Source organism: Lolium rigidum, chromosome 1, assembly GCF_022539505.1.
Source record: "Lolium rigidum isolate FL_2022 chromosome 1, APGP_CSIRO_Lrig_0.1, whole genome shotgun sequence".
NCBI lineage: Eukaryota > Viridiplantae > Streptophyta > Magnoliopsida > Poales > Poaceae > Lolium > Lolium rigidum.
The window spans coordinates 19,769,525-19,779,537 of NC_061508.1; the positions used below are offsets into that span (position 1 = coordinate 19,769,525).

Below are 10,013 nucleotides of genomic sequence, written 5' to 3' on the forward strand. Positions count from 1 at the left end.
GGAAGGCATTACTTGGTCTTGACCTTTTCGCTTTGATGGATTGCTGCGCAGATCCTCTTCCAACTCCTTGCGGCGATCAGCGTTGGTATCACAACCCATGAACTGTTTGCGCCGATGAAATATGCCCAGAAGTAGAATGGACTGACCCAGAAGTTGAAGCCATCCAGGTAGGCGGTGATGAAGTAGACCAAGCATCCGTACAGCTGGCCCAGACATACAGTGAACTGGAGGATATGGCTATAGGACTTCCCCGATCCAATTGCATAGCTACAAGCAGGAAACTTGTGGTGAGATAAAATAAAAAGGTACGCAATCAAAATTACAACAACTGCGGAATAAAACTTCATACAAACTATGTGTGCTATATACTTCTGCTAAACATGAAGAAAATGAGCCTGCCAATTTTGGAAATGAACTCCCACTGAAAAATGTCAAGATGAGATTTGTCACACCTTAGAAAAAAGTCCTAGAAATAATGCTACTGCCTTGTGTAGCTGTGTTGCTATGCATTGCGGTTCAACCGCTTTAGTGTGGGACAACCTAAAAACACAAGAAGGAACTGACTCTCCGTGTAATCATATGTACCTACGATTTATTGAACCACAGTATTTTCTGACAAGATAATCAATCTGTAAATCGTAGTTTAATAGTCGTGGATTTTTGAAGTTCACAAAAGCTATGTTCAAATGTTTCTTTCAGTGACCTTAATATCCTGTCTATATTTACTCAAGAAGTCAAATCATCATGATGCCTGTGAAGGGCCAGCAAAACTATCCACAAGGGAGGATATCAAAACACACTTCATTTATTCACGAATTCTATAATTTGCGGCCATTGCACTATTGTTCCAGCCTATAATCATGCAGATACAACAATAGTGAGCACTAATGCAGCACAAAATAGTTACTGACTGCAGCATGATCCAGTAGCCTGTCACACGAAATTCTGAACTTCCATGAGTTATCAACATCAGATTGTGCTTATCAAGGTCTCAATGATTTAGTAGCACACACAGAGTTTGTTTTATTGTGCTATTTCTATGACCCTGATATCCCGTCCAGATTTAGTGAAACACCCAATTCGTCATGATTCCAGTTTATTTCAGGGCCAGTAAAACCATCCACAAGGGAGCACATGGAAATACACTTGGCTTGTTTACGGATTCTGTAATGTGCCAGCGTCTTATCATGATGAAGTTATACAACAGGACACACTACTTTGCAGACCTGAGCATAATCCCATCGATCCACATATATGCTCTCTTGAAGTATGTATCAGTAGTCCGTCACATCAAATTCTGGTTATCAAAGGTCTGGATGATCGTAAGATGAAAGAAGGCATACACTGCAAGCAGCGAAGCGGGGCCTTCGAGCACAGCCGTGATCCCTTCGACCGTGACGGTGGCGGTGTCCCTGGCGACGTATCTGGAGTCGCCTTTGCTGTACTCCTTCCCTGGACAATTACAGAAAAGACAGCGTGACCTCAAAACTCCACACATTGGTTGATCCGGAGCTGAAGTACAGAGATCGATGCGGGAAGTGGGAGGCGACTTACAGACTTCATCGAAGTAATTGGGGTTGGTCTTGGAGAAGAAATCCGGGGTGAAGACGAATGGCCCCTCGATGAGGATGTGGGTCAGGCCGGTGAACGCCCACCAGCACATGAGCAGGCGGTCGGCCTTGGATAGTCGGCGGCACCTTCCTGCGAGACGAATGGATCTTGGGTCGGGAGAGGGAGGTGGAGGAAAGGAGGGATCGGGGAGAGGGGAGTTGGGGTGTACCGGAGACGAGCCAGACGGCGAGCAGGACGAAGACGGAGGTGCCGAGGTAGCCCGCTAGGATCTCGAGCTGGGAGAGGCGCAGCGGCACGTAGCCCGGGAGGTCGAGCTCCGCCGGCGCGTAGGGGTGGGCGGCCATTGCCGTCTCAGACAGGTTTCGATCTGGATTCGGAGATGGTGAGAGAAGACAGCTGCCGTCCCGGAGGCTCACCGGTGTCGAATAGGGATCAATGCTTGTATTTCCACGTACTAGGAATTACAGAATACTAAAATTGCGAATCGCTAGATAACCAGCGAAGAAAACACAAGTATTGCAGCAAATATCTCCACTAACCAGTTTCGGTTTCGGAAGGCGCCGCCGGCGAATGGAACAATGCATCTTTTGCCTGGAGTTTGCTGGATTGGGTGGTATTCGGTCTCGCGTACCCATGCTTTTATTCCGACCATTTGGTTCTGATGGAGCGGCGCGAAGCTCTATTTTGTGTTGACACCAACTGACTTTTTGGTCCATGGTGAAGTCAAAAGAAGGAATATCACGAAGACCGAATTGGAGGACTAGCTAAGGGTGGTTCAAGTCTCTGCGATATTAAGGGACTTGCTTGGCGTTCCGGACTCCGCATCAGTGGTATGAAAGTAGAAGCGACAATACAGGTGAAGTTTAGGTACTACATTTCAGGGTGAAACCCCAAGGTCTAGCTTTAACTGGTTGTGCCTGACAATGATCTTGCTGGAGGCATTGTTTTGAGAGTGGAGACTATCTTCAGGGTGAAAACCTAAGATCTTTGGTCGGGCGACGACGGCGCTGGGGCACCGTTCCCTTCTTGGAGACATCGCTTTTGGAGAGTCTGTACTTCGGGTGTTGTCTTGGTGGTGGATGTATTGCTGTTGCTAGGTCTGGGATGCTGTAGCGGGACTTTTGTTTCTTAGTTTTCTTTTCTCTTTTTTTAGATGTGTGCATCCGTACTGCTATTAGAGTGTTCCGTTGTTGCAGTGGCTGGGTGTAATTAGCATCTGTTGATATTAGTACATTCCCTTTATCGAAAACAAAATATGCTTAACTTTGTGTAGATACGAAAGTATATAGACATATTTTAGTTATAGATACATCTGTATCTACAAAAAGTTGAGCACTTATTTTAGGAGAGAGGAAGTACAAGATTATTGGTCACTTCTCTTAGAAAAAATATAAAATTCAGAAATTCTGCAGTCTTGATTTCAAGATTTGAAGTGAACTAGCTTTCTTGAAGTGATTCATATAATTGGAACCTGAATTGTGTAAAAACTGAATTGTATATTTACTTTTCTTAGTAGTCCCCTTTGTTTGTATTAAGATTTTGGTTCATATAATCGGAACATAGAAAATTCCACAGTTTTGAAGTGAGTTAGCTGTCTATATTTTTTTTTGTGAGAACTATGTCCACATGCTCAAAATGATAGGATGTGAATCTGCTCTATAATTTAAGGTTATATGTTTTAAATTCTTTTGGGAGAAGATGCTGCAGCAATCATACAATTCAGGTTTGGAGAGATTAGGAATGAAAGGCCATACACATACACGATTTATGCTGACGTAATCGAGAAGGCATTGAACTGAAATCATGTTCTTGTTTAGTTATGTCATAGATTTGTCTGGTCTGATTGTAGATGATGCCTTTCAACTTGGTACTACCTGTTTAGAAGTGTTCACGGGAAGTTTCTTCCCTGCACGTTATAAGATAAAAAAAAATGATCAATTAGTTTACTTGTTTCTTACTTTTATTTAATTGAGGTGATGCTTAAATAATCTAGCAATGTTTGAGATACTACAAAAAAATTACTTGTTTCAATTAATTGAAGTTGATTTTGTTCCCTGAAGAAAATTCCAGCAGTGCTCTCAGGATTATAATTTGTCTGACGTGCTATGTTGTGTTATGTTAAACGATTTCGCAAAGATAATGATGAGAAGATCATGTTTATTTTCATAACCGTGGAACTCTGAGCAAGGTGCAGTTCCCCTCCAAGTGTGCAACGTGTGATTCACCATATTGAAGTATGATGCATTTACTTACATATAATCCTCCCTTTTTTTGATATTTGTTTGTTTAGGTTGCTCACCGCATATTCCATGTAGGTATGTGTGGTAGGAGCAGACATGACTTGGTAGTTGAGATGGTGACAATAACATAGTTTTGTTGGACAGCTTTGATGGAGCTTATACGTGTTCTATTACTTCATGAATTAATAGTTTCATGCGTTGGCTGGTATTGCTAGGATAGCAGTGAGGGAATCTAAAAATCATATCTCGCTATGCATAATTTTACTGGTTGGTGTAACCCGCAGTATCTGCCTATTTCTTTCCACTTTCTTTCGGTTCTATTTCAAGTACAGAAAAGTAAGAAAGTGCATAGAAATATGTAGATTCGGAGCCGTGAAAACATCCTCATTTGTAGTTGAACCGGGTGACCACTTACGCTGTCATTTAGCAACCATGATATAAATTTCTATTGGTAGGATGGTGATGATGGTGCTCTCTGGACAGAGTGGCAGAAGATAAAACCGCTGCTGATTATTGACATTGTTTTATTTTGTAGCTTACTATTATATCTAAGACATGTCTATTGCGCTTTGTACATTGTAGTCTGGTACTGCTACCGTATAGAGTTTTACGATGACGTTACTGTCACTTCACTTGCAATATGGTAGTGTTGCTGCTTCAAAATTTATGTTATTACTTGAAAAATTATTTAGTCTGGTGCTATTCTGGATATTTCCTTTTTTGCCTGAGATCAAAGTACCTACTCACAATACTTCCTAACTATAGCTTTGTACAAAATAATCAAAGTATGAATCAAAGAGAGTAGACTATTCAGTCCGCAAATACAAATGATTAGCAAGGTCATATATAACATCATGGATAAAACATATAGTTACAATACAACTTATAGTTACAATATTTTCTTGCTTTTGTCTTTGCACCAGGGCGCAACGGGTCATCTAGTGCCACTAATAAAGGCTACCAGTGTCGGATACACGCCACTAGTAGCAAAAAAATGCAATGCCACTACTTGGAACATCTTTACTAGCGCTAGTTTGTGCATAGACTAGGATAATGAAGATTCCATTTAAATAAAAACATAGTTACATATTACATATCGTAGATTGTCTTGTATTAAACGGAAGAGAAAAGCTCAGTAGGTCTTGCACATGAATTGGTGTTGGTAGAAATTGGAGGCTTAGTATATGAACCTCTTAACAAACCATTGGCAATAGCTTCGTATGTTGCTTCTGTCGGATGTATGCCGTCCCAGGATCCATAATTTTGTGGGTCGTCACACAAGTTGTATTCTCCTTGTCCACAACGTTCAGTCAAAGACACGCCATAAGGACCCGCTCCACCGCAGCAAGCCACCAATGGATCCTCAATCCCTAAACAAAAAAATATTGCAAATGAGGGATATTGGATAATCCAAGGAAGCAAGTTTTGTTCCTTGAAGATTTTATATGTTCCTCTTGAAAATTTTATGTCTTGCTTGGTGATTTACTTGGACTAGCATATCTTAGTTAGTAAAGTGTATATTTCTTTCACTATAGAACATAATTAATAGTATGACATAAAAAGCTTTAGACTCACCAAATTGTTTAGGGGAAACAAATATTTCCATAGCAGCTGCATAGTAATCGGCATATATGATTGATACGTTAGGATGAAGCTTTCGCAATTTCTCCAACTCATCCACAAGAATTTTATTGTGGTACTGTGAGAATGCATTCAACCAACTGATGCAACCAGTCTCTGGCTCATAGTATTGTGTCTTGTTACTCTTGTATGTCGTCAGGTATACTGGTGAGCACCCAATCGGGAGGTTGCCAGGAACTAGTAGTGTTTTGGCTCCGAGCTCAATCAGATCCTGCAAATTCCACTCAATTGCATTAGTATGTACTCATGCACTATTTTATAAAAAAATTTGGAGTTGAGGTTGTAACAACCGTGGCAGTGGAAGAAAGTGCAACACTAAGAAATAACTCACAGTGATCGTGTCAGAGATTTTCTCTATTACAGTAGGAGTGAAGGACCGAATCATCTCAAAGGGCATCAAAGATTGGAGAGGACAGTTGTAGTCATTGCCCCCAATTTCTCCAACCAAGAATAGAGATGTGCTCATCATATCTGCACAGTCTGTGAAATAAAAGAAAGATCTAGGTCGTTATATTATGTTAGAATTTAATACTTTAGAAATTCCAAAATACAACATTCTGAAAATATTACAAAAACATAAAACAATCTATCATTACAGGAGTATTTATAAGTATGACAGGTCTGACTTCTGACGCTGAAGTTGTCTCCTCTAGAAAACAACAATGACACGGTGATTTGTTATGTCAAAATGAAGCAACAGTAAGTCCAAATGTATATTCACATTTTGCGGTAAAATTTTGGCAATGGAGATTCACATCAGTTGAGGTGTTGGATGGTGGTCTTGCTGCCTACCCTCATTTATCTAGCTGGTGACTAGTTTAGGAAGGTTTCGCTAGCGATCTCCATTGGGTGTTTGATGCTTGTAGATTACTGGATCGGACATGATTCAGTCACGTGCACCCATTTTCTGTCCGTTCTGTTTCAGGAGGGCAAGACGCGAAGTTTTGCTATCTGTTGACATCATGGAACATGCCTTTCGAGTCACGTGATGAAGTCAATGGCGGAGAATGTCATAACGGTTAAGGTTCTAAGGTCTAGTAATGGTGGATCGAGTCTTCGGAGTGATAAAGAACTTGCTTTTTGACTCATAGCAACGGCAACAACAAGAGTACATAGTCTTATATTTTAGGGTGAAAATCCGAGGTGTGGCATAATGGTTGTGTCTGGCAATGACTTTGTTGAATGCATTGTTTTGAGAGTGTGGACTTTCTCCAGGTTGAAAACTTAAGTTCTATGCTTGGGAGACTACGAGCTTGTGCATTGCTTCCTTTTTGGAGGTGTGGCTTTTGGGGAATTTAGATTACGGTGTTGTCTTGGTGGTGGATGTATTCCACCTACAAAAAATGATTACTGTATCGAGACTTTTTTTTTCTTCCTCTTCTTAATATATATGTGTGCATCAGTAATATCTTTAGGGCATTTTTGTTGTAGAGGCTGGGTGTAATTGATATCTCCACGATATTAATATGATCCCTTTGTCTAAAAAATATCCCGCAAATGCAGCAAAAAGAAAGTTTTATGTCATGGTTTGGATAGCTTATGGGACCTTGATTCCAATTAAATCACGTGATCATGGATGAACTAATGAAGTGCAAGCTATAGCATATACTCCCTCCGTTTAAATAGGTGCACGTTTGGACATGTTTGAACTTAAATTTTATTAATTTTAACTAACTCGCTAGAAAAAGGCAGATATATTTATTTATTACACTAAATTAATATCGATAGATCCATTTTAACATGTAGTTTAATAATATAGTAATTTTGATGTTCCATATATTTCTATTTTATGTAAACTTTAGTTAAATTTTAAAAATATTTGATTTTTGAAAAGGAAAAAATCATACACTTATTCCATGTGGAGGAGTATATTTTAGTGCTTAATAGAGTAGGTCTCATAAGTAAGTAATCACGTACAAGCTATCGCATATATATCAGCCTGATTTGAATTAAGAAATGTTTTTCGTGATTCAAATACGAATCGCTAGGCGAGAAGGTGTGCTCCCGTGTCCTCTCTCACCCCGCATTCACCACTAAAGTTGAATGGGTAAATTAACTGTCAAAGCGGTATCGAAAGATCCTAATCATCAACAGAGGTCAAAAGTTTACAAAAGTTCAAAGAGAGCGCCACTGAAGCAAAACTCCTTGCTGAAGGCATCGTTAACGTCATGTTAAAAAAGGTACTGTTATCGTACCCGATAAATCGCTTGGGCAGAGCAGGTGGAGTAGCTCTCTAAACCAGCTCATCTGCGTGTCGAGGTGCACGGTCTCAGCGTCAGCCGCGGAGTAGCCCCTGTCCCAGAAGAATTCCGGGCCCATCGCCGTTGAGCCGGCGACGGCGAAGTTGGCTCCGTGCGCGAAGTCCTCCACGCTCTTCCCGCTCCAGTAGGGCGTCAGGAACGGCAGCCCTAGCGCGGACGCTGGAGCACACCCACACACATGGATTTCAAAATTAGCACTCATCTTGCAATAGTAAGTTGATCGATCGTTGCATGGATGGTGCGAGATGAGTGATTGTGGCGTACCAATGAAGTCGACGATGAGGCGGCCATTCGAGAAGCGGCCGGTGGGCCTTTGAAAGAAGGTCTCGCCGTAGGGAAAGGAGAGCCCAGGAGCCAGTGTGTCGTTGGGGAAGACGAAGCGGAAGTTGCCCGTATCTGTCAGCGAGTCCCCGAAGCTGAACAGCCGCGTGTAGCATGCCGTGTCCGCCCGTGATGGCTGCGCCACCGCCAGTACCAGAAGAACCACCGCCAGTACCGACATGGTGGCAGAGGAAGCCATGACCTTCTGCTCAGGTGGAACGAGGAAGACAGTGTAGAAGCGGACGTGTAGAAGCAGACGTGAAAGGAACTGTGGAGACCTACACCCGGCGCGGACTAGATTATATGAGTAGGATGGTGGGTACGACGGTAGGTATGAGTGTATGACGTGCCTCCCAACCTCCATCGTCTAGCTAGTCGCAGGGAGGACGGCACCGACTGAACGGGTCAGCACGGAATCGGAATCGTCTAGCTTACGGACGAAGTGTTACATACGTGGAACTGTGCCCTTGGATGAACCATGCGGGGTGGTTGCTTGTACTAGTAAAAGATCTGCCACACCAATTATGCACTGACAAAGAATCCCGACACTCGCACTCATTCGTCTTAAATTTTTAATCACATCCAAACGTCAGAAAATATGGCACCTGGCTAGCAGGGCCGAATAGAATAGAACGAGTGTCCCCACTGAAGCACAGCTGCCCCATGGCCTCCATCAGCTGTGGTGGTCGTGTCCTCTACCTCGCTCAGCTTGCTCCCCGCGCTCTCACCAAGTTTTCGGACACGATTCATGCAGTCCTCGTCCTCGCCAAAATAATCCAAGATGCCAACGAAATGGCACAAGGCCGGCCCACCTCGCACGATTCATGGTTCTGAGCAACTCTCGCATACAAAGTGAAAGTTTATCTCTGCATGCTTTGTCCTAGCATGAAAACACAGTTAGCAGAAAAGATATATAGCTCACACCATAAGCATGGTTTGTTTTACAGTACCTTCTACTGCTCATGGAGAGAGACAAGTATGAAATAATCAAACCGTTGAAATTCTGCGATGAAGATTAGGCCGAACAGGCCCAGCAAACAGTAGTAGTTGGGAAAAAAAAAACATAATCAGAGCTGCTCCATGAGCATCGCCTGCCCACAAGCACGCTGGCCGCCGCCGCCGCCACCACTGCGGCGCCTCCATCTCACACGCGGCCACCGCCACTACATCACCGCTTCCATCTCACACACGACCACCGCCTCCACCTCGCACGCGGTCACTACCCACACGCCCAATCACGCCGCCTCCATCTCAAACGCTGCCTCGGTTGACGCTGAACGACTGTGTACTCCACACGCTAGACGATGCCGCCGAACTCCCTCTCCGGTATCCAAATCTGCACGGAGCTGCCGCGGACGGCCGAAGCCACCCCACACGACGCCCTCGGCGCGGTTCTTATTCCCCCGACAGCATCCAGATCGTAGGTATCACGTATGTTTATGTGTCATATTTTGTTACGGAGTATCTAAATTCTGATAGTTAGAGATAATTGCTGCAAATTCTGGAAGTCAGCAAAGCAAAAAAGCTTCTCACGCATTACACCTTTGGAAGGCAAACTCAGTTTTGGTTTCATACTTGTTAGGCTGGTTTTGGTCATGGTTGGGGTTCTGCTAATCTGTGGAAGACCTGAGGTGTTGTTCACTAATTGCACACTGCTGATACTTATTGACGGGGATGTACAGTGATGTTGTGTACAGTTTTATTTCAGTGTAAACTATTGGTTGGCCAAAATCTATGGTTGATATTTGTTTGGTTTATAATTGAAATTTACACATTACGCAATCCATTGGTAGCATGGATATAATAGTTCATGTTATTTAGGTGGTGAGCAACATTTAGAAGTCAGGCTCGCATACTAAGGCTGATTGCTATGATCTTTGGCACCACAAAAATTCCCTGTCGGCACTGTGATTTGCTTATATCTGAATGTGTTAGTGAAACCTTAGTACACCCTAGAAATAGAAGAATTCCCAGCGTC

The 10,013-nt window shown here is 42.8% G+C and overlaps 2 protein-coding genes across 2 annotated transcripts; both read right to left on the bottom strand.

The window, feature by feature from the left end:
* On the bottom strand, positions 1-1,923 carry LOC124668671 (probable 3-beta-hydroxysteroid-Delta(8),Delta(7)-isomerase). Its single transcript, XM_047205769.1, has 4 exons — positions 1,781-1,923; positions 1,555-1,701; positions 1,344-1,452; positions 1-267 (listed from the first exon to the last, which is right to left on the bottom strand). Exons 1-4 carry the CDS (start codon positions 1,914-1,916, stop codon positions 9-11), a joined length of 651 nt encoding a protein of 216 aa, XP_047061725.1. The 5' UTR covers positions 1,917-1,923; the 3' UTR covers positions 1-8.
* Positions 1,924-4,925: 3,002 nt separating this feature from the next.
* Positions 4,926-8,234, bottom strand: LOC124668683 (GDSL esterase/lipase At1g28600-like). Its single transcript, XM_047205778.1, has 5 exons — positions 7,979-8,234; positions 7,649-7,873; positions 5,785-5,933; positions 5,388-5,664; positions 4,926-5,182 (listed from the first exon to the last, which is right to left on the bottom strand). The coding sequence occupies exons 1-5, from the start codon at positions 8,232-8,234 to the stop codon at positions 4,926-4,928; spliced, it is 1,164 nt and encodes a 387-aa protein (XP_047061734.1).
* Positions 8,235-10,013: the final 1,779 nt, after the last annotated feature.

What these genes read in the sequence shown, in the direction of transcription:
- LOC124668683 (XM_047205778.1), bottom strand. Translation starts at nt 8,234, where the DNA reads ATGGCTTCCTCTGCCACCATGTCGGTACTGGCGGTGGTTCTTCTGGTA. An exon ending in AAATCTCTGACACGATCACT is followed by an intron (nt 5,665 to 5,784) that starts GTGAGTTATTTC and finishes TGGAATTTGCAG; the next exon opens with GATCTGATTGAGCTCGGAGC. An exon ending in TGTTTCCCCTAAACAATTTG is followed by an intron (nt 5,183 to 5,387) that starts GTGAGTCTAAAG and finishes TTTTTTGTTTAG; the next exon opens with GGATTGAGGATCCATTGGTG.
- LOC124668671 (XM_047205769.1), bottom strand. Translation starts at nt 1,916, where the DNA reads ATGGCCGCCCACCCCTACGCGCCGGCGGAGCTCGACCTCCCGGGCTAC. An exon ending in CGCCGTCTGGCTCGTCTCCG is followed by an intron (nt 1,702 to 1,780) that starts GTACACCCCAAC and finishes TTCGTCTCGCAG; the next exon opens with GAAGGTGCCGCCGACTATCC. An exon ending in CCCGCTTCGCTGCTTGCAGT is followed by an intron (nt 268 to 1,343) that starts GTATGCCTTCTT and finishes TCCTGCTTGTAG; the next exon opens with CTATGCAATTGGATCGGGGA.